This window comes from Diadema setosum, chromosome 1, assembly GCF_964275005.1.
Source record: "Diadema setosum chromosome 1, eeDiaSeto1, whole genome shotgun sequence".
NCBI lineage: Eukaryota > Metazoa > Echinodermata > Echinoidea > Diadematoida > Diadematidae > Diadema > Diadema setosum.
Window position 1 is genome coordinate 31,971,372 of NC_092685.1, and position 24,872 is coordinate 31,996,243.

Genomic DNA, 24,872 nt, shown 5'->3' on the forward strand with positions numbered 1-24,872 from the left:
CCTGCGAACAAAACTCCAATATCACTTGTCTGATCAATGGATATGTCTCTCTTTTCAGGATCGAGTACTGGCGTTAGCTGGATAGATGCTTGGGAAATTTGGCTCTTCAGCTGATGTCGTTTGGAGTTAGCACGCTTTGTATCTCCAGTAGCCCCTCCCGAGTCTCCACTCGCCAAAACCTTGATAGATGTCTGCGACACCTGTCTGTTGAACACTCGATTCTTGGTCGCACCCACTGAATCTTCACTAGCCTGGTCCTTTTCATTCGATGCGGCCCCATTCAAATTATCCAGGCGCGATGTCATTATCTTGTTTTCCATAGTGTTCACCTGGTCTCTGGCGTTGGAAAGGAGCTTCAAATGCACGTCTTGGCTTGTTGCCCCTTGTGATATGTTTATGCGGCTTTCGTCTCCGTACGATCGGTTTAACTGACTGCCGTAGCCATTCAGCGCCGAGGCCGTGGAGTCATCGTGACTGGTGCTGTGCATCATTACCTTGATAGACTGCTGAGATGCCTGGCGGTCGATTGTTCGAGCAGAGTCCCCGCTTGCACCCGCCAAAATGAGACCACCACCAGCAACACCAACAACACCACCATCACCACCACCACGGCCAACATCACTACCACGGCCAACACCACCAGTGACCAGTTCGTAATTGCTGCTGGGGCCAACATCGACATCGATAGCACGCGAACCTGTGTGGATCAAGATTTCATTCTGGTTCTTCATTCTAACTGCTGGGTCCAGGGAACCAGATGAGGCATGTACTTCGACGCCATCGACGTCATCCGTGTTGATTTCGTCCGATAATCTGGTCTTCACATCGCTCAGCGATCTGCCAGACGGACTGCGGCGGCTATTCAGGGCGGAGTCATCCGATTCGTTGCTGTGGCCCGCATCGGGCTGGTCGTCCCCTTCGAAGGCGGGATTTGTATTGCCCTGGCTGGCTGAATCATCCACCGCCTTGCTGACGACGGCTTCGAATGCATCTCCGCTGTCGTCCTCGCTGTCGCCAAAGTGGTAAAGGTCTGGTTTCACGATGTTTAGTTCACCTCTGAAGAAACAAAGAAGAATGAAGACATCAGCATGACTGGACTGTTGTGAAAAGAGATCATTATTGTGTAGATTTTGATAGCGTTGTCACGAGGACTTATGACTCATCAATATTTGAATATATATATATATATATATATTTGGAATATTTCGTTCTAACACCAATTCTTGGTTGTACAACAATGTGAAGATGCTTGCAAACAGCAAGAGAAGCTACACACGTATCCACACACACAGACACATACACACGCTCCCTCACGTACACACATGCCCTTATTTCCACGCTTGCAGAAACTCGAGGAAACATTACTATTTGAATGTCCTGCTTCACGAGCGATGGCAGTAATGTTAACAACTACGGACATGCATTGATCCACTGCACTATCAATCAAAAGAACAATCCTTCTTCTGTGATATTCCCCAGATAGGTGGGAGGTGTTGCAGGATTATTGCTACCCCAAACGTCTGGAATAGTCTACCTGTAAAGTCAGCGATATGAGCCCCATGAGATACTTTTAATCTGTTTTAAATAGTGTGCTTTGTACAGCTAGTACAAGCACTTCGTTTTAACTCTACGGTATTCTACAATGTAGGCCTATAGAGTGTTTACGTACTCATATCATCATTTTATATTGTTTCAATGTCAACGTTAGGTTGCGCCCAGCCCCCCCCCCCCCCCCCACCCAATTCATTTTAGTCTTACTCGTCGAAGTCATCCCGGCAGCAGCAGCGACGGAAGAGGACAGGAAGACACAGGAGAAGTAGCAGCAACAAGATGGCCGCCCACACGATGCCTACGATGGTGGCGACGAGTTGGGGCTCTGTCAAATCAAAGAACCAACATCATAGATAAAGGAGGAAGAATCGCATCACAAATTAACCATGATTGCCTCAATGATGATATTCCATTGATAGGCCATACTTCGATACTTTATACAGATAAAATTTCCGAAGTCATTCTCCATGCATAATTTTAGAGGCCAAGCTCTTACCGTTGCTGTAAATTTGATTTAAATATAAGTTACAGTTTTCAGTTCGAATGAATTTGAATAAATGTTAATGTTATTATTGATGTTTTCGTAATTTAATGTTCTGAAAACTGATGTAAATTGTGACAATAATGATAAGTATTGTACTGTATTTTATAGTTTATGACCGAAGTATAATAACTTTTTGATTCTAAGACCTTGGATTTGCTTTAGATCACTTTGGAATACTCCCCTGTATAGTTATCACTTCTTAAATGCAAATTCTGTCGTATAAATTATGTGTACATTCTGTGAAAGTGTCAACCAACCGGTGAATACTGAATTTTCGCAGTGGACAATAAATGCAATTACAGTGATTAATCAATTCACTCATCTCCATTAGGGCCTTTATGCATGTTATGCATAAATGGTGCTGGTCAGATGACGAGTTGACTGCTGTGAAAGCTTTTTGAATTGACAGCCATTCGAGGGAGAGAGAAATAATGCCTGGTATCTGAATTTACTATCAGGCTTATTTAGGAACAATTTGCGACTAGTTTGTAGTACAAAGCAAATCACCACGCACTCTATACGAACATTGTAAAACCTTTGGCATACGAAATATTACCATTTACGAAATCCGTCTTTTCACAGCGATCTCCGAAGTATGCATATTCGGAACATCTGCACGGAAAAAAAGTCGATAAAAGAAATATCATTGATGCGTGAAAATACTCTTTGTTTTATGAAAGATTGTGTGCTTAGATTTTCACCAGAACCCCAAAACTATTTACCCATTGCATGGGTAAAAATTATGAATGACACAATTTTCACAAAGCAACGGAAGGCATGTTCCTTTCTTGTAGAGATATTTAGCACAGGTTCCTACTCCTCAAACGTCATTAGAGCCCTGTGAATAATTTTTTTCTTACTACTGCGTGATTTCAATGAAAGTTTCGAATAGTTCATTATTTTTGTTTCACATTAACTCTTCACAGTAACAAAGTTTTCAGTTCACGATTGCCACGATAACCACGATTGTCTCAGTGATGAAATTATACTCCATTGATAGGCCATACTTCGATACTTTATACAGATAAAATTTCCGAAGTCATTCTATACATGCAAAAACATGAAAAAAAAAAAACGCCTTTGTACCAAATGGCTTTATATGGTTTTAATAATTATGTATTTCATTCATCCTCTGTATAATTATGTTGCTTCGAGAAATCAATAAATTCTATCATTTGAAAAAAAAAAGTTTTCAGTTCAGTTCAAAGTTTGTTTTTTGTCTATTTGTGCAATTAAAACAAAACGTAATATAACGACAATTTAGCCATAAATTACAATCAGTGACAAATAACTCAGTTATAACATTATGTAGACATACAGGTACACTGAAGAACCAATTAACACATACGTGTACACATTTAGGCCTACATATTTCGAGCAGGGAGGTGTGAGAGAGCCTCTCACACCTCCCTGTTTCGAGGTACGGTTGTATCATACAATTATAGGAGACCGTCATCAGTAAGCAGTGTGCCTGACTGGAATGACGGCCTTGAAGTAACGTATAAGAGCAATCAACACTGAATGAGAACCGAAGAAGCAACGGCAGAAAATAATGTATATATCTTCAGCCTTTGGTTAGCTATACATGTACATATACAAATCGAATTCGATATGAAATGGAGTTTCAGCTGGTCCGAATTGGACCCTAGATAAAGTAAAACGGTGAACTCACAGACACGAGATAAGGTTGGACGAAGCCGGCTTGAAGCAGGAGGCGCCATTCAAGCAATAGGTCGGGTTGTCGGCGCACGTGGAGATGCAATTTAGATCTCGCACCGTGCAATTCATGGCTTCCGGACACGGTAAGGTAAAGCACAGATCGATTGGTATATCATCGCCTAAACAGTGGTAATGGTGAGGGTGATAGTAGAGGTGGTCACAATATGATATATAAATATAGTTTTTTTTTTTTACTGACTGACAGAAGTGCATAATAAATACACACACACACAAACGTATATTCGGCTGTATGTTTAGCACTGAAACAAGCAGTAATACGGATTTATTATGGTCAACGAGGAATTGATAATCATGATGGCGCATTAACGACCACAGTAATTATGACAACGAATGATAATTAGCATACATAGTGCGTCGCCATCAACACCGCAGGAATATTGGCTGGTATCTCACCTTCCTCGTTGACAATGAACACGTCTTCGACCTCAATACCGCCAAGACCCTCGCTCTCGAGCGAGATTAGGAGAGACTTAATCTCGCTTCGCCGCTCCTCGGGCTCGACGCGTTCGGTGAAGCCCAAGCTTGCCAGGACAGACACACCACCGCCGTCAGCAACACTAACACCAGCATTGACAAACAATACAATACAATACAATACAATACAATACAATACAATACAATACAATCAGATCATTATAGCGCTCTTACACAGTCAATGACTGGTTTCACAGCACTTTACAACAAAATTCAGTCACAGATTGGCATTAAAAGGAAAAGTCTTAAGATTCTTCTTTAAGACATCAAGGGATGGGGAAATGCAGACGAACCGTGCATGGTAGATCGTTCCACAATCGCGGTGCAGCCGTCACAAAAGCATTGTCCCCCGTTCTGTTGTTGGTTTTAGGTACATGGAGTGCACAGCTATTTCTTTTCTTAATCATAACTGCACTATATACAAGATTGCACTCTGCATTTTTCAAAATATTCATCATTAATTTATGCAAGGGGAATCGAAGGCTCAATACACTACCTTTCTAAACTGTATTACGAATGGTGCAAATATTCTCAAACACCAATGCGGAATATAAATACCCACTTTCTGTACATATTTACAGAGGTCGAGCACATTACAAATACGATACTATATATGCGACACAAAGAACTGTGTAAAACTTACTAACGGAACATAGTGTCATTACCTTGTCAGAAACACAATTATGACACCAGTCATCCGCAGTACATCATACTTGCAAACTTGTACTGCATCCTACGTGTGTATCAGTGTATGTTGTATGTTCGATTCTGGACTGAGAGTAGCACGGAGTACCATAATCATAATTATTCCTATCACATAAGATATAGTATTTCACGCTACACAACCATACTATATAAACAACTTTGTCTAATCGTTGATGATGCTTCCTTTTTTTTCGTTGTTGTCCTCGATACAAATAGTAATACAAGCATGTTAGATTAAAAAAAAAAATCATAATCATTGATTTTGCTCTGTAGCAAAGTTGATTCAAGACGTACCTTATGTTTGTGATTGTGCTGTGAAGGTAAGTACTGTCCCCTTGGAAAGCGATGTCAGCCTACATAAGATAATGGTAAGGACAACATACCATTAATATAGCACAGCATTGGGGAAAACCGATTATGGCTCTTTGTCGATTTGGAGTGAATTGTTGTGACGCAGGATATCATACGCGTTTACACCAAATTTGTTAATGGCGTCCATTGTGACCACTCATGCACACTTCCAGCCTGTCTTTCAACGTGAATTCCTTTGCTTCGTTTTCTGGGGATTACTAAAGGCAAGAAACCACTTTACTTACCCTATATTTAATGACCCCTTCTAAACCAAGACAAAATGAAGATACCGACATCATCTTACCATATACCAGTATCAAATGTCTTAGATAATGAACCACGATAAGTTTTTTTTTTCCCCCGGCATCCCATGTTGTTGTATTAAAAAGCTATGGTACATAATCACACCTCCTATAACAACTCCTGACAAATTGTAATGTGTAATACAGTGACAACGTTCTCTCGCCCTTTCGTTAGTCGGCGAAGATCAAAAGTATTAAGCCAGGCTGACACTTGCACGATTCTGTGGCACGCATTGTCACGACTCGAGATGTGCCAGTGCGCAAACTAGTCGTAGACTGGCGTGAAGTGTGTGTAGATCCGTCGTGACCTGCGTGCCATGTCGGGACGAGAATTTTGAATTGTTCAAAATTTTGGTCACGACTTGCCACGACAAAATCGTGGCCAAAAGTCGTGCAAGTGTCAGCCTGGCTTTACTCGGGCAATATTTTCTGACTCCTCCATGGCGTTAAGTCAAAATACTACACAATCATGGTCGTCACGCCACCATTTATTATGAGGGTGTACCTGGGTTTGCCAGAGGTGACTGAATCCTTGGAATTGCACCGAGTAAGGGTCGAGAAGGCTACTGGAAAAGGCGAAGTTTGGCAGGAGGAACTCGATTTCGAACCTGTTGGACTCTGAGGTTGACGAGAAAGAATATAAAGAAAAAGACACATGCTATATTCAACGGGGATAGCAAAATATATAGGTATTACTGCGAAATTTGCAAACATAGCATACGTTTTTGCTTGTTTGTTTGTTTTTTGTTTTTTGTTTTTTTGAAGAGCAGAGGATATCGTTTGGAAGACTGTAGTCAGTTTTTTTTTTAAATCCAGCTAGTGATGGGAAAGTAAAGCTAAATGTATAAAAGTAACTTCATAATTTCATCCACAGTCAATTATTTGTGATTATGGTATACTGTATGATGAACTCAGACTCTCAAAGTAAGTTGAATTTGATTAACATAATACTATGTATTCATATCAACATGACCACAAGGAAGTTACATAATCACCTAGAATATTAATTACTGATACAATGAAAGTGCACGATATCGTATTTCCCGCTTCGTCCATCGCAGTGTACTGCACTTCCGTGTCACCCAAGGGGAACAGGGACCCAGGTTGATGGTTGGTGTCGAAGGTGACGAAACCCGTGTTGTCGGTCGCCTGCGGAGCTCTCCACGACACCGCTGCTGTATCTAAGTCGCTCGCATGAACGTATCCCGAGATTTGGTCGGGGCAGTACGTGAACACCGGTGGCTCCACATCTAAGTAAGATACACAGAATGATGATAGCATAGATTAAAGGGAAACTTATCCCAAATGTAATATATGGAATCAGTGGACGCAGAAATGTTGTTAGTAGTAGATACCAGCGAAGTTTGAGAACAGTATCCGTTCAAAGTTATTATTCTTTATCGATAAAGACTACGACGACAATATCTGTTGTCACAGCAAAGCTGGAAAGAAGACCAGTGATAACGAGGATCCAACATAATGAAACAGCATTATGAAACAGCACTGGACTTAAATCTTTATAAGGCAAGGGGAGCAATATTACCCTCATTATTATCTCAGTAACAAGTCCAAGGAAGATGTCCTATTTCTTAAAAAAAAATAATGAAATGAAATGAAACGAAATGCACATTTTTTTTTTTACCGACGATCGTGACAGAAAATGAACATGTGGCGTAGTTGAAGGACTCGTCGTGGGCTGTGTACATGACCTCCGTGGTGCCGAGCTCAAAGCGGTAGCCCGTCGGTAAGGACGAAACGAGATTGACCATTCCACCTCTGTCGTCGATCGCCCGTGGAGTGAACCAGGTGATGGCCGCTGAAGTCAGCCCAGGATCAGCTTCTTGGACGATATCAAGGGGGCAGTCCATGATCACCGGCGGGTTGTTGTCTGAATAAAGGATGATCTTACAGTATTGACTACAGGTAGGCATCGAAATGAAAATTTATAGAATCATGTTGAGATTATTAACCGGAAGATCGGTCTGTATCTTGTCGTCGGGGATAATAAATGTTCCGCGGAGACTACGTCTGGCTTCACGGAATCCCGGAGGAAAGCCGTAAAAGTAAAAAAAAAAAATAAATAAAATAAAAAATAAAAAAAAAGTAAAAAAAAAAAAATCATCCGGACAGACGGATTTCTCTGTCTAATGAGAAAATGGTTTCATGCTTTCAATGTTTTGACATGCTAAGCTATCCCATTGAATACTAAGTTATAAAATGCTGTATACTGTACTTCTGCTATAATATCAAATGGACCAGGAAATCTTCAAAGCCGTAATATCACTTAATTACGCCTAATCGCGGAGATATTTTCGTGGCACACTCAACAGGCAATCATCATGTAGACCTACCTCCTATCCTCTCAAAGTACACGGCTCCGCTTACTGCTTGGAAATCCCCCGCCGATCTCGCCACCGTCTCGCTCAGCCGACACTCGCCCCTGGGAGTGATGTCGACCGAACGGCAGATGAACAGCGCCTCGGCGATGCAGGAGTCCAGACAGTCTTCCACTGTTGTGAAGGTGATGATTCGGGCGTCGTTGCCGATGAGGCTCTGGCCTTCGATGCGAGTGAAGAGGCTTAGGACAAAACCTGTGAGAGTGGGGTGGGGGTGGGGTAGAGGAGAGGGAGCTAAGTGATAGAAAAGGACAAACTAGCAGGGGGTAGACTACAGGAATCAAATCTATTATAGGCTTTCGGACTCAATTCTTCAGTTACTAAATCTGATGCCGGTGCCTGCATCAGAAATCCCTTAATATTATTACGTCGAGTTACTATAGTGTACATGTAATTACGAGTTGATATAATTACATCGATTTAACACACTACTAGTAATCAGCTAATCTATAAATCAATTACACACTTGATTCAGCCACTTATCAATGTCATTATTGCTCAAGTAATTTTGATGACCAAACAATGACAATGTACAATCAATTCCTTTATCCATCGGATACAAACTTAATCAACAAGGCAGCCAGAAAAAAGACATATACATATAAACAACAAAGCAGTCTATCTACCACACTCAAAAGAGGAATATGAAAGCAAGTGTTTAGTTGTTGTTGTTGTTGTTTATGTCATACTCAGTGTAAGCAATGTATGCTTTGCTGAGATTAGGGTGGCTGAATGCTTACCTCCCCCCCCCCCATGACCATTAAATCCCCTCCCCCCACATAATAGAAACGTTCCGCGCCCCCTTTGACTAGAATGTTAGCTCTTTATAGCTCGTCACCTTGCACCCCTATGATAAAGTCGCACGTTGCATTATTTCCAGCCGTGTCGATCGCGGTGTATGTTACAGTGGTATCCCCTGCTAGAAATTCGTCTCCGGGATCGTGGCTGCCCACTACGCTGCTAATCTCCACATTGTCAGTGGCGAAAGGGCTGCTCCAAACTGCCGTGGCGTTCCCGTCGGGACTGCTTGCTATGACGCTGATGTCGCTGGGACAGATGATGACTGGATCCTCGACATCTGATGGCAAAAAAAAAAAAAAAAAAAAAAAAAATCTTCGAACTAGAATATCACTCCGAAATTAGATCGTCTTTAGCTTAAAATATCAGTTTACAGTTGCTCGAGATTAACTACAAGCGGTTTCAACTTGATTTGAGATGCATATTGAATATAGCCATTCAAGTGATATCTTACCTGCTTACTTTACCTTCCTTAACTTTATACCATTAAAATCGGAAGGAAAAAAAAAATCCATTTTACTGTACAAAAGGAGAAAAATATGATTTATGAGTAGACACCCGAAGATCACGTGCACTTATTACATTAACATCGTTTATCGTTATAAACAGTCACCTCGTAAATTGTCATTTACAGCGTCAGTCCCATCCTGTCTTTAGATAGAATCTTATTTTTAGAGACAAATTCAGTGGCAATAAAGGAAAAAAAGAATAAAGTGGTACCAAACACTGTGACATTAAAGCTGCAGATGTCCTCCGATCCAGTTGGATCTAACAAGCGATAGGTGACGGTGGTGGTTCCGATATCTAGTGGCTCTCCCGGAGTGTTGCTCATGGTCTCTGTCCACTCCAATTTACGATCGATGATCGTAGGGGGCGTCCAATAGGCGATACCTGTGGCCAGACCTGGCGAATTGCTGGCGTTAACGTTATCTGGACAACCAATGTAAGCTCCCACTGCATGGGATAAGATATGAAGCAAAGTGATGCGAATGAGTTTTCATGCTTTTTTGTGTAAGAAAAATTATGTTTACAGAAAATGTTGCAGTTGCGAAAACCTTTACAGAGAAGGATAGACATCTAATATGTTACGACAAAGTTGAGTGAGTGTCATTTTAATTTTGGTATAATATTGGATTAATAAATAGCTTAGATTGTCTCCTACCAATGGTGTCGGAAACCTGCCCGCCACCATACACGCGTTATGGCGTCTTACCAAGGATTGTCACGTTAAATTCGCAGGAGTCGGTATTGTTATAGGAGTCTGTCGCTGTGTACACCACTGGCGTAGTTCCGCAGGGTAAAAGGTCGGTCCCGGGCCGTCGCGTTGAGCTCAGTGTCGGCGTACCAAAGTTATCCTCGGCCATGGGAGTGGTCCAGTCCACCGGAGAGCCGCATGCAGAATTCGAGAGTACCCGGTCCTCCACGGACTCGGGACAAAACGTGAAGGTGGGACTCTCGATATCTGACAAAGGTAATACCAAATTGTATATACAGGAGATTCTATACAGTCTTCAAGAATCTTCAGCTAATTTACGTAGGCAGACTTAACTAGAAGAAAAACAACAACAGCCCTGTATTAACTGTTTATCATCACAACTCGATAAATATGTAGGCCTATACATCGTAATGGTTCCTCCAAAAAGTTTTGATGACGATTGAATTTTTCCAGTTGTTTTCCATAATATATTGAGGGATGTCTGTACACCCGTCACATCAGAAAAGTTTAAGAGAACGTCGCGATTTGAGTATCAGCATTTCGTTGTTTAGTGGATTATTAAGATATTTTGGTGTTAAAAAGTGAGCACATGGCCCAAATTACAAATCTCAATTTATAATTTCGAAGCCATGACTACAAGTACTTAATAAAACACAAGCACTGTTCTTCAATCACTAAACTTTCCAGAGGGTGGTTATTACGGTACATTAAATGTTTGGTATTGCTGTGATAAAGGAGTGGAGAGAACCCGTGTAATCAGTATGCCAGGAGAGTGAATGGAACGGAAATGGAAAGTTTCTTGTTGCAGCATTATTTAATTGTTTGCCGTCAATGTGTGCGCAGCCTTGTTAGTCCACTCTTCTGATTGAGACAGAGGTCAATTAATGTGTCCTGACGATCATGTCAAGTGCAAGTTCTAGTATGTAAAATGTGACGGGTTACAGGGAAAATTATGGACAGTACATCATGGCTCAATTACTCGTTGCCATGGGAGGGTGATGTTGGTTATCACGAAGGCTTATCATTCCGAAATACCCAAAATCTCTATAATATATATAGATTATACTCTAGGCTCGTTAATCCGAAAATGAAAAGGGGTTTATCAATCCGAATCCGTGGAGTTATACCGAAGGTTCGCTCATCCGTAAACGAAATGATGTTCGTTATTTCGAAGGTATGTTAATCCGAAAATGAAAAGAAGGTGCATACTACGAACTTTCGGCATTATGAACCTATTTTATTTTCGGATTAACGAACCTTCAGAATAATGTACTTTTTTTAACAAACTTTCGGAATAACGAACTGTGACGGTTCCGCCGGCCCTAATGCAAACCTGATACCTGCCCAAAGCCTATGTTAATTTTCACCTTTTTTCAAATCTTTAACTTTAACGGAAGGAAGGGAGTTACCATTGACAATTACAACGAATGAACACACGTCTGAGTCGCCGTCGATGTTCGAAATTGTGTACGTGACGTTGGTCATCCCTATGGTGAACGACTGTCCGGGCGAGTGACTAGAAGTCTCCGTCCACAACGAGTCAGGGTTTACGATGGTGGGAGGAGTCCAGGTCGCCACGCCCGTCGACATGCCGGTCGTGCTGTTAGCGACCACGCTCATTGGACAGTTCTCGTACGAAATGACTGTCGATGTAAGTGCGAAACAATTGACTCAGAAGTTACAATTATTCAAATCATTCAATGACGACATCACTACTAAGGTGTGGGTAAAAGATGGAGAGAAATTTAAGCGAAAATAACTCTGTCATGTTACCACCACTCGATATTGCTCATGTAAACGTCTTTCAGGAAGCGAAATTGTGGTATACGTATGGTCTGGTTCTATACAGGCTAGTAATTTTCTGTAGCTTCTTTAATTTTTCTGCCAAATGGACAGCGCCATCATTGAAAAATAATCATGTCCATCTTTAATATTTATTCTTTGTGCTGTAAACCTTTTGTAATGAACCTTTCAAACATCCCTAAAAGTACAATCTTCATGGTCAAAAAATTGATGTAAAGAACTGCTGAAAAATAAATGATGAGTTTTGAAGTGCAGTGTGTCTGAAAACTGGATTTTGAACAACAAACTGGGACCAGACAGCGTGACATATTTGAAGGAATTCATTCTTCTTTTGTTGTCTTATTGTTGACTTTCCTAAATTCTCGAGACTCATCAAACCATGGCATAACCATCATGGTTGGGAAAGACGGCAGGCTCTATTGCTCACATAGTAAACGTACCCAGTGGTTCGTAAAATATTCTTATGCAAAAAGTAAATTCTGTTTTGGTCAATTTTGTAAACACGCGATTCTACCAAACACCGCATGGTGTTAGGAGAGGCAGGGTCATCTTTCTAAGTGTTTTTGTGTTTCTGTGTGTGTGTACGTGTGTGTGTGTTTGTGGGTGTGTCTGTGTTTGTGTGTGTGTGTGTGTGTGTGTGTGTGTGTGTGTGTGTATGTGTGTGTGTTGTGTATTGGGGAATTGAGGGCTGAGTGGACAAACTGGTGGAACTGCGGATATTATATAACTGTCCTTATCCACCTTTTGACTTGTTTTAGGCGGGCAGAATCACAGGAACTACTTAAATTCTTGTGAGGAGGTTATCAGCTTCCGGTCCCCAAGGACTAAGCTATGAGGATAGAGTGTCTTGCCTAGGAGCACAATGGCAGAGGACTCGAACCAGGGACATCACAAATGAGAGCTGGTGGTCTACCCACTGGGCCCAAACGGCTTCCAAACTGTACCACCGCTACAACGAACACGGTTATAACGAAATGCTCGTTGCAACGAAGTAAAGATTCAGGTCCCCAAATGTTATCATCTATACATCTTTATATACTTCATTGTTCGCTCCAACAAAATTTCGATATAACGAAGAAAAACTGCCGATCCCGAGGACGTCGTTATAACGGGAGTGCACTGTATTGGGTATGAATTAATAGTGGGAGTAGAGGCCTATCCCCTTGCAGGGGCTGCATCCCCCCCCCCCCCCCCGGCCCATGTTTATGACAAAAGAAATCCCTCCAACCCCCCCCCCCCCCAAAAAAAAAAAAAAAAAATCGATTGTTGTGTTACCAGTAGTTATCATAACATAATTAGCATTCATGCCATTGGCTGTGCTGATCATCATTGGCAGATAAGGAATAGATAAGGAAGAAAGGAAATGGGCTATAAAAATACGTACCTTCGATTGTCACGTTGAAGCTACAGAAGGCCTTGTTGCCAGCTGAGTCTGCGGCCGTGTAAGTCACCAACGTTCTCCCGCATTCGAAGCGAGTGACGCCAGGTTGGTACGACGACGTTTCGCGAAAGGCTCCCGAGTTGTCCTGTGCGAGGGGGATTTCCCAGTGTATGGGGTTCCCGCACGACGATTGCGACAGTACCCGCTCCTCGATGTCATCGGGGCAAGTCAGGAAAATTGGGTCCTCAACATCTGAAAACCACATCGTTTGCAAAATTAAATATATATATATAAAAAAAAAAAAGTTCCATGCATATGCTGTTAGATGTACTGTATAAGTTTTTTTTTGTTTGTTTGTTTGTTTTGTTTTTTTTTTTACTTCTTCTCTTTTTTTTTTTGTCTTTATTTTTTGGTTAGTAATACAATTTGCATTACGGGAGGGGTGGTCGATAACAGTCTGCTTATAATCCAAGTTCCGATACTAAAAAATAATGATGCACTGAACTGATACCCGCAGGTCATAAATCGCATTTTTGGATGAGAGTGTCGTCTAGTATATATGCACGTGTTTACATGAAGTCATATTCTGCTCAAGTTGTCTATATTTGTCATTAACTGTGAATTTTGTAAACGTTAGTCAAGTTTCCATTTCAATGAAGTTGTAAATTCCTCAAGTTTTTACATTTGTCATTACCAGTGAAATTTGTAAACGTAAAGTGAAGGTTCAATCAACTTTCATTCTGATCAAGTCAGATCGCTGCAGGATGATGTAACATATAGTTTGTGATGAGTACCGGACGCTCGTCTTACATATCTTATGATTTGTAATGAGAGTTCAATTTTGGTTTTATAAAGAATTCATTTTCAACACAGTTCTATTCAGCTCTATTCAGTTCAACCCAGTTCAATGTAATTACCATTGACGGTAACAGTAAAGTGGCATACGTCTTCTCTTCCTGATCCGTCTATGAGCCGATATGTGACGTTTGTCTCTCCGATGAAAAACATCTCCCCTGGGTTGTGGCTACTTTCTTCTATCCAATTAGCCGACGGGTTCTGGACAGTGGGCGGGGTCCAGGACGCAACGGCCGAGAATGTACCGGGGTCATTGTCTTTCGTCACATCACTCGGACAGTTTTCATAGGCACCGTCTGTTTGCGGGGGAAAAGCATGAAATCATCAAGGCCACCATCTCGACGGGTCGATTTGCATGAGGCTATAGAAATCAGTTTCACAAGCGTAACAATAGGAAATGTTGCCGCGTACATGGCAGAGTACGTTTGCTTTCGTGTCGCCTATCGTACTAAGCAGTGACTGATTAAACCAAAAATCCGGGGGAAGTTGTTCGTGTGTATGCTTGGCTTGTTGTTTACTTCTTCTTCTTTTTTTTTTTTTCTTTTTTTTTTGGGGGGGGGGGTCTGTTTTGTGTCTGTTGAATTGTCAGGTGTTTCAATCAAACGAGTACCTCGGAAAGATTCGAGTTTTAGAGTTTGTAAAGAAAAAAAGTAAACATTCCACAAGAGCAATGAATCATCGGAATGATTGACAAGGTGATTATGTCTTGTTGAAATTTCACGCATGATTTCCAGTGATTATACGCACAATTATTGATACTTTAAATTCACCCCTGCAAACTATTGAAAGTCATGATTATAAAACGAGATAGTGATAGTCAACGCACAAGAATTGTTTGACTCAAATCAGATTTGATTCAGCCCGACGAAAGGCAAAACATATATAAATCAAGGCTCTCGGACACCACAATGTTGACAGTGAAAGAAAACCAGTTTGTGTTTGCAACTTTATCAACGACTGCATTTATACTGCGGTCATTTGGGCGCCATCTTTCATGGTTTTTCATACCCTGTATCGTGACATCAAACGAACAAGTTGCCTTGTTCTTGGACGCATCAACAGCCGTGTAGGTCACGGTAGTAGTGCGACAATCGAACCGGCTGCCAGGTTCGTGGGAAGTCGTCACCGTCGGCGTTCCGGCGTTGTCCGTTACCGTTGGAGTCTGCCAAGACACAGTGCTATTGCACTCGTCGCTGAAAAGAACACGCCGATAAATGCCCGTCGGACAGAAGGTGAACATAGGGGGCTCGACATCTGTGGACGGGACAAACATTCGGAAAAACAAAGGCTATACCTGAGGTTATCGAAAACAAAAGAATTAACAAACAAACTAACAATCAACACACAAACCTTCCATCAGAAAATGGATGGTAACCAAACTGGAAATGACCAACAACGGTCGAGTCACTGTAAAGAAAGGAAAAAAAAAAATCCACTATTTCATCCATCTAACTGACATTGTCTGCAGAGTCGGAGAACTGAAGGTGCATGTTGATTGAAAAAAAAAAAGACTTGTGACAACAAGCGCCATTTGAGTTGTTTTCGCATAGAGCTGACAGTACGCCGCGGCGCGCCGGTGCCTCAAAGCAGAAATTGTGAAGCATACTAATATAAGAATATTTTGCCCTTAAGAGATATCGACAAACCATCGTCATTCTTTTATGAGCTGCCTAAAGATTTGTCCCTTCTACAGCTGACATAATAACATCTCGTCCCCCCCCCCCTCCATTGAATGCTATGAAAGGTTAGCATTCATTGATGATACAATTAATCTCTTTCATTTGTGTAAATAATGACGAAAGCGTACTTAAACGCCAAATGTTGGTTAGGCCATAAAGATTTAGCCAAAACAAATGGTACGTTGAACGTATGAACACAATTTAAACTCATAAGTAGAGACAAGCTCTGAGTTGTTCTTACAAAGTTAGAAATTGGAAGTTCACACCTTTTTATACACAAATAAACGAGATGAATGTGAAAGTGAATTTAGATATGACTTCAAATAGGTGGCATTAAGGATACAATAGTGTGTATAGGTATAATTTTAGGATATAATCTAAAAAAAAAAAAAAAAAAAGAGCTTACTATCAAGACGCACTGACAAATTGTGGCATCCTCCATACCCGGAACATCACATGGATTGCACTGATAGGAGTACATTATATTATCGACAGAAAAATCTAATGATCCGTACCAACATGCTCTTTACTCCTTTCAGGGGCGGATCAGAGAATAATCCGGAAAGGGGGGGTGTATTTACAAAATTAATATTTTCTTTTCATGTATTTTGTTTTAACAAAAATTAATGGGGGGGGGGGGGGTGCCCGGTGCGCCTCCGCCTGGATCTGCCACTGCCTTTGTTGGTTTAATTCTTGAATGTATGTTGTTTGCAAACACAGTGGGGAAGGCGCAAGAGAAAAGCAGATTTCTAACTAAATGTCCTACCTTTTTAACGGAAAGTAGATCTATCAATCAGTTAATCAATCCGTCAATCAATTATCTCACCTATCAATCTACCGACCAATCCATCATTAAATCGAACACCACTTAAACAGTCAATCAATCAATCAATCAATCAATCAATCAATCAATCAATCAATCAATCAATCAATCAATCAAGTTTACTGCAATTCAAGCTTTGAAGGGATCGTTTACTTTTGGTTGAGACCTAACTTCAGGTTTCTAGCATTTTGGGGCAAGATAATGAGAAACCTCCTATGATATATGAAAGATCATGTAATTCCACGAGGAATTCAGCATTTATTTGATGAAAATCGGTTTTGAAATGGCTGAGATACCCAAAACAGAGTAATCCCAACTTTTATTACGATTACTTTATTTTACTTTGTTTTTGGATGTCTCAGCCATTCCAAAACTGATTTCCGTAAATAAACTTGGAATTTGTCTTAGAATGGTATACTCTGTATTATTTCATAAGGGGTTTCTTGGTATCTCGCAGAAAGTCACAAGCCCAATCCTCGCCTCCACCAATACTGCACCATCCCTTTAAGCTCGTTCTGTTTCCCAACTGTCAATCTAATTCATTTGAACTGTTATTGAATTCAATAGAGTGTAATATTCGCATGCATGTGTGTTAAAGTAATATTCTAGTGATATAAATCATTCGAGATCCCCTAAACACTTTGGCACTTTAACACACACGTGACAAGAGGAAGTCCAGGTGCAACTGATATTTTAATCTATTTATCCATTGGTGAATATGACATTAAAAACTATTTCTACATTGCATGCATTTGTCATCAGAGATTGTTCAGAATGTCGTCATGATTATGAAGCTTCTAAAATTGTTAAAAAAAAAAACCAACAACGTATATTTGGCAAGAAATAGCACGGTAGTTGATCCAGGCATTCATATGAAAAAGCACTTTGACTGTGGTGGATGAATAGTTGAATAACACCTCTTATATGGGCCTTAAATAGGCGGAAATATTTCTTCCAAAATGAACTCACACCCTGAGGGCTGAGATCTGATGCTGTCGGTTGGTTCCACTCTTTTCTTTAAAAAGAACAAAAGTATATGTCGTAAAACAGAGCCCCCGTAATTACTTTACTTTACTTAACAATGACCCCCTTTCTGTGACCTGTCAAAGTAACATCGATATCACAGCATGCTGATGATACATAAACCTTAATCATTTACGTCTATGCTAGGCCCGGTCCCACTGGCCAATGGACACAAAACGTATGCAGAAAGGACACAGCGGACGAGCAAAATTTCGGGGATGGCTCCATCCGCTTTCATCCGCTCCAGAAATTGACAGAATTGGCGAAAATTGGCGAAAACAGAACGGAAAAAGAACGGACGTGGGTAGTATGTAGCGGGGATGTTAAACGGATGTTCATCGGAAGCCTAGCGGATGAAAGCGGATGGAAGGGGATGACAGCTCCGAAGGGGTAACCGGAGATAATTGCGAAACGGACGCATAGCGGAAAGAGCGGATGCAGAGCGGATGAAGCGGATGCATCACTTACGCCTAACAGAAACAAACGCTTTGTCCATACTAAATACTTTATATACGAGATGCATACGCTTACATCATTTCTATTTCCGTGCTATTAACGATGTATAGACGTTCCATGTACCATATCTTTCCTCCCTCTTTCCGTTTTCAGCTGCAGCGGATGTGAGTTGCGAGGATGCCCAGAGGATGCAGAGAGGATACAGCGGACGTTTAAGGGATGATAACGGACATACAACGTTTGTTGCTCGTATGTCGCGGATTTACATCGTACACGGTGGAAAGTTCATCCGTTCAAAAAGTTTTAAGCAGCTTAAAACTTTTTGCGCGGATGAAATCGAAGTGGACGGATGCTCGATGGATAGAGCGTTTTCCAACGGATGGCAAGATTTTTTTTTTTTTTTTTTACGTTTTACATCCTCTTTGCATCCGTAAGTGCAGTGGGACCGGGCCTTAAATGCTTTAAACTCTTGATCTTTTTTTTAAAACCCTAGTCTCGGGCTATGTTATTAAAAATGAACTGACCCTTACCCTAATGAACTCTGCCCAAAAGTAAACTCAAGTGTAGAACAAAGACTTCAAATGAAAAAAAAAAAAATCTCACTCAGAAATGCCTCGGAATCACCATCAATCCATGTTACCTTTTAGAAACCCATAGCCTTTGTTGTTAAACACAAATTTGGGGCATTTGGGTGAATACGCAAAAGTATGAATGCATCCATAATAGTATAATCGCAGCGTATAATAAGTATGACCTTCTTTGAAAATCTTGTTCCGGTAGGGAAACGAATATACCAAATCCCATAACAAGATTGAATGGTTCCCATTGTCCCATACCTGAACTCTGGAATGCATTACCTGATACGATTTGAATAGAGGCATGCTTTCTATCATACAAAAGATTCCTTCAAAAAAGAAGCACCACAATAGGCACAGAAAACATGTTTGTAATATTGCGTAGACTCGTCCATGTTTTAATTTTCTCTCTTTCTTTGTCTTCCCCTTTTGTACTAAGTATACACAGCCCAGTTGCTGTAACTCCCAGTCGGGCTACTTCTGTACTAACCGCTGTGTATTGAGTTTTACTGCATCTTTAAATTGCATAAACCTGATGTAGTATTCATGCTGCCTTTGACTTATTGTTTTTACAGCTGAGTGACGCGCCCCTTCCAAGACCTGCCCTGATCTTGTCATATGAGATGTTACAAATTAATTCTGTGTATAGTCGTTCGGATCGCGTTTGTATTGCTTTCATACAATGCTCTCATTCATTGACATCTTTTTGCAATATCATTGCTGACTGGATAATTCCGTCAAAACATTTGAAATGATAAACATAAAAAAGAATAATGAAACCATTAATATGCATGCACAACTACACCAAGCAGACACACACATATTTTTTTCTTATCAGTTAGAAATAAAAGACAGAATCCTGTCATATGATTTAAAAGTTACACAAGAGTACATAATGTTCCACGCGATGATACAAAATGAATAAATAACGCACACACACACAAACACGTTCCCCACAAAAATCCCCTATCCCTGTCTTTCTTACTACAGTACCTCATTCTCTTGCTCTTTCGTTCTCCCTTTTTCTGGGCCCCTCAAGAAAGACCCTGTTTTCAAGATGAACTCATCTGAAAGGGTCGCTAATCCGGTTTTCATGATTTTTCGGTCGCCATACAAAGTCCCTTTTCACGTTGATCTCATTTATCTCAATTCATGGAAATCTATACAAAGAATCAATCAATCAAACAAATACACAAACAAGCGACTTCGGAGGCCCATTTTATGTTACCAACGATCGTTTTTGTCAGACAGAATATTAACCATAATCTTAATTTCAGCGATGGTTGATGCATAATGTACCCTTTGCAATTTTTTTGTAAAACAACTCTCAAATAAAGAGAAAGAGAGAGAGAGAGAGAGAGAGAGAGAGAGAAGGGGGTTGTGTCACATTCACGAGTGAATTGAAAAAAAAAAAGCTTAATCTGGAATTTCTTTGTGAACATACAGCTGATTAACATCGTTGGGATGAGGACCATTAGCTATGTTTGGAAAGTTCGCATGGTGATGTAAATGAGGACGAGAGGTTTGCCTTAGCACCTTGTGAATAAAGTCTTTGAAAGGAATGTTGTTTGGCGACAGAAAACCCTATAGGAGCAGGAGAGTAAAGGGACACGACCTTGGATAGTATATAGTGTAAGGAAGGCAACTAGTGACAGTCGAAGAGAAGTTAGACTGTAGAGGATTATAGGAAAAAGACTTACGGGCAATCCTCCTGGAGAGGAAATAAACGATTGAGCGAAAGTTCCAGACATCGAATACTCGTATATAGGATCCTCAGTAACTAAGATTATCCTCCCTCTGACCATGGAGGTACAAACAAAGGACAGTCAAGTCTCTCTTCCCAATCGTCTCACCGTCTTCTTTTTCCTCACGCTTCGTTTCTATTTAGCACCGCTCTGAAGTCCATGTCTTTGTCACCTTTTCCTCTCCTATCTCCAAGATATTCCAACTTTCTCCTTCATCCTTTCTTGTTCGTCTTTCTCCTCTCACCTACTTCCCAACCCATGATCTTATTGATATTCTTCCCTTTCTCCTTTCCTCTCGTTTCAGTCAGCTCAACCTCAAATTCCAGCTCACCCCTGTCCTGTCAACTGTTACTGTTTGCCTTCCTTTCACTCGCTCTATCTACCTTCCCTTCTTCTCTCTCCTTTGCACAGGGTTTTCTTTCGCCAAAGAATAGTCCTTTCAAGGACTAGGTCTACATACACAGGAGGACCACTAATTTCGAGAGAATATAGATCAGAATGGAGTACGGTTACTTTTAGAACCAGTAAGAAATTCAGGGAGTTGGTGGAGTTTCTTCCTATCTCCCTGACAAATATTTTGTGACTCGGCTCACGTGTACATCCAACTTTATTCTTCCGCGCGCAAACTCTCTTACCTCTAACAACGATGAGGAAGCGACATGTCTCGACGTTCGGACCGTCGTCCGCCAGGATGTACGTAACGGTGATCTGACCGACGGGTAGCCGCAGGCCGGGCTCGAGGCTCGAATTGAGGTAACTTCTGGGTGATGCGTGTAGTATCTGGGGTTCAATCCAGTTCACCAGGGCGCTGCCCTGCCCTGGCTCGGTGTCGAACACCACCGCACGGTCAGGGCAGCCGTAAATGCTCGGCGCTGATGGTAACAGAGCATAAGTGCATACATTATCTACTAAGCAATCAAAAATTCATGCAGCTGACAAACTTGATTGTGTAGCTAATGTATAAGACCTCAATTAATTCTGAGCAACCCCACAACAGCGTATCTACAGGATTGCACCACAATGTGACTATGTTGTTGGAAGTGACGTACCATGTACGTCCATATAATATACATTATCACCATACATGTCATCCAGTTTGTTCTTTTTCTCACTACATAAAGATAAGATTAACATAATGATCCAACTATTTTTGTTGAAAGGTGTGGATACATTATATAGTTTATTTTGTCGTATCAAAAATTGTATCAAATAGCAGCAGCAGGTAATGTGGCAAATCATCTATACCACAATAGCAAGATGCTTGATAAACATAAATGCAGGTAAGGGTGGTTGACGAAATGTTGACGAAATAGCATCTCGCAGAGGGCAAGAAGGAGAAAAAAGGAGTTTCAAAATTTCATTATCAAATTCCGGGAAGTCCAAACAGCAACTATAACAATGTGGAGAAATGTCGTAAATCACGTGTTTCTCTGAACGCAAACTTCAGGTCCCCTCTTTGGTGTTGCATGTCATGCTGAAGGCGTGTTATCATTTTTGCCCAACCCGCAGAATGTTACTGTCTAGAGCTCTCTGTGAGGTTTCTATATTCAAGTTCGTTTGATCAATGCTAGGCTTCAATCAATAATTTCGTGGGCTGATTTTTGTTGTTGTTGATGTTATAGCTGGTGTTGTACAAGTAAATCTTTTGTAAACCCACCGCAATGTTAGAAATGAGGAATGTAACCATGCTTTGTATGCAGTTACGACTTTGTATGTCATTGTGGACAGGCACAATGTGTGTATAGGATTTCTCTTGTTTACTGTCTACCCTGAAAAAATGAATTGCCTCGTCTTTACAATGCTAGTCGGGTTCTCTAAAATGCAGAATGATGTCTGGTTTTTTTTTTCACCCATCCCATCCACACACCAATGCACATTCACATATACTTCTCAAACAGATTTCCACAATGTAAAACGAGGGGAGAAAGGAAACTTGACATGGGGCTGCCAAATAGCTCAGTAAAATGTGAAACGCCTAGGGCAAATATCAGAATATATTGATGACATGAGAGATAGTCTCTTCATCTTTAACATAATCACATTAGCTACAGGCTGTCTTCTTCCCGACTGCTGTTTGAAACAAACAATAAAACAACAACGAAAAACGGTTTTTTTTTTCTTCTTTCTTAGAAGAGGAAAAAAGAAAAAAAAAACGCTTTAAGGTCGAACATGAGCAGATTGTTTGTGTGGCGGCTAAGGGCTTTAAACACCGGGCATAGTAGCGCAATGTGACCCAAGAGTGAACCTTAGGGAGATGATACAATTGACATCCACAGAGTGGAAAAAAAGAGGCGTGCATGACGAATCGCTAAACCGCGGAAAATAGCCACATGCTTGTTTTAAGGACACAGACTCTCACTAGCCCCACATGAAACCAACTATCCACTCATTTACAATGCAATATACAATTAAAGAACATGTTCCAGGTTGTGATGGTTTGTCCAAGCAGGGAGGTGGCACCTCCCTGGTTCAAGTAATTATCTCAACGTGAATTTCATTTAAAAAGGGACAAATCAGTGATTGTAATGCAAATAGTACAATGTAGTAAATGGAACAAGCTTCATTGTCGAAAACTGACTCGTTCTGTGGCGTCACAAGAAAAAAAAACACCCTGGAAGATATCTATCTGCTTGTGTCTGTATCAATCTTATACATGCATTTCTGAAAGCAGACTAATAACATTGTATAAGTAGTGCATTAGCTCGAATGCACTGTCTTTAGACCGTTAGCACAATTCTGGTTTGCCCAAAGTCGGAGTCAAAATGGGAAAGAATTGACTTGCATGAGGGCTGAACATTCGGAGTGTAAAAGACTTCATAGTTTTGTTATTTCGCTTCTGAAAATCCTATTTAAGGGTTGTGAAACATCGTACTAATAGATATACATGTAGTTGCCTTTACTGGGTGGATAGCGAGGACGCATTGATCAGCATGATGTTGATTATATCGTCTGTTGAGAATGTTGAGAAAAAGGGCGTTAAGTTGTCTTGAACACTATGGGATTTGTGACAACTTAACGCCCTTATCATTCTCAACAGACGATATATGCAGTGCATTCTACTGTGATGTCTCCGCTGCCATTCGAAAAACTACTCTTACGGTCATCCTCCTAGAAGCAATAGACGACCCGCTTACCTCGTACTGTAACAGTGAACTCGCATGTAGCCGATTTCCCTGCGGAGTTCGTGGCCGTGTACCGCACGATGGTGTTGCCGAGTCCAAACGTGCTGCCCGGAGACCTGGTGGAATCCACAGTCACCGGGCCGGAGTTGTCTGACGCCGTTGGCTCCGTCCACGTGACCACTGTTTCCGTTTCTCCAACGAAGATCAACTCAACTCGGTCTCGCGGACAGAAGTTAAACTCTGGATTCTCAGTATCTAATGACGGGAAAATTGTTTGGGAAGTTTGAATAATGCAAGCTATACTCCGACAAAGACAACAAGTAATTTCTATTATACATAGAAACTTGAGAAATGTTAAAGGGATGGTACAGTATTGGTGGAGATGAGAATTGGGCTTCTAACTTTTTGCGAGATACCAAGAAAACACTTATGATATAGTACAGATCATACCATTCTCAGAGGAATTCAAAGTTTATTTGATGAAAATCGGGTTCATAAGAGTATTTCATAAGAGGTTTCTCATTATCTCATCAAAAAATGTTAGAAACCTGAAATCAGGTCTCAACCAAAACTATACGATCCCTTTAAACTGGCTCAGACAATTAATAATTTAAAAAAATGAAAGTATATGTATTTAAATTGTACTTACACAAGGTAGTAGTCTTACACAAGGTTCCGTGAATTACATGACCCTTTTTAAGGTCCAGACCAAGTGACCACGACGTACTTGTGTTGTACGTCTTACCCGCCACTTCTTTATTCCTTTTACTTATTTTGTCTTAAAGATTTTATATCCCCGACTGCCACTTATTATATTACATATATTCTTCAATAAAACATTATTTCCCGAGTGAGCTCATTGCAAATTGAGTAAGACGGGTCTTTCGCACACTCTTTTTTTTAAATGTGATTTCGTTTAATGTTTTCAGTATTCTTGTGCCAGTGCAGCGCCAGAGACTTCAGTGTCACGTAGCTAAGCAAACTTGTTGTTGTAATGTTGTTCCTGAGGTATATCATAGTGGGTAAGATTTGTACGACTTCTGATTATCAGACGGAGGCCCCGAGGTCGAATCCCATCAAGTGCCTGTGTTCTTGGATAAGATGTTTCTACCTCTGCCATGTTCCCACATCATATTATACTCGACCCATGTTCCCATATACTCGACTCGGGAGCGGTGTGTTAGCTCAGTCGGTAGCGCGTCTGCCTCACGATCCAAAGGGCCCCGGTTCGATTCCTGGGTCCAACTGAGTAATGTTGTGTGTTATCACACCGTCCCCTCTCGTAAGACGCAAAACACTCCGTCCGTCGGATAGGACATAAAATGAAGGTCCC

General features: G+C 41.0%; 1 protein-coding gene across 1 annotated transcript; it reads right to left on the reverse strand.

Moving 5' to 3' along the window:
* Window positions 1–732: 732 nt before the first annotated feature.
* LOC140231617 (hyalin-like) lies at window positions 733–24,659 on the reverse strand. The gene is made up of 21 exons (XM_072311802.1): window positions 24,575–24,659; window positions 23,534–23,794; window positions 21,053–21,289; window positions 15,125–15,370; window positions 14,179–14,412; window positions 13,265–13,513; window positions 11,487–11,720; window positions 10,075–10,323; window positions 9,582–9,815; window positions 8,902–9,141; window positions 8,019–8,258; window positions 7,310–7,555; window positions 6,663–6,917; window positions 6,173–6,285; window positions 5,309–5,367; window positions 4,229–4,392; window positions 3,768–3,933; window positions 2,652–2,707; window positions 1,759–1,876; window positions 847–1,056; window positions 733–736 (listed from the first exon to the last, which is right to left on the reverse strand). The coding sequence occupies exons 1-21, from the start codon at window positions 24,657–24,659 to the stop codon at window positions 733–735; spliced, it is 3,900 nt and encodes a 1,299-aa protein (XP_072167903.1).
* Between the last annotated feature and the right edge of the window lie 213 nt (window positions 24,660–24,872).

What these genes read in the sequence shown, in the direction of transcription:
- LOC140231617 (XM_072311802.1), bottom strand. Translation starts at nt 24,659, where the DNA reads ATGGCAGAGGTAGAAACATCTTATCCAAGAACACAGGCACTTGATGGG. An exon ending in ATCAGTAATTAATATTCTAG is followed by an intron (nt 6,286 to 6,662) that starts GTGATTATGTAA and finishes CGTCAACCTCAG; the next exon opens with AGTCCAACAGGTTCGAAATC. An exon ending in AGCACAATCACAAACATAAG is followed by an intron (nt 4,393 to 5,308) that starts GTACGTCTTGAA and finishes TGCTGGTGTTAG; the next exon opens with TGTTGCTGACGGCGGTGGTG.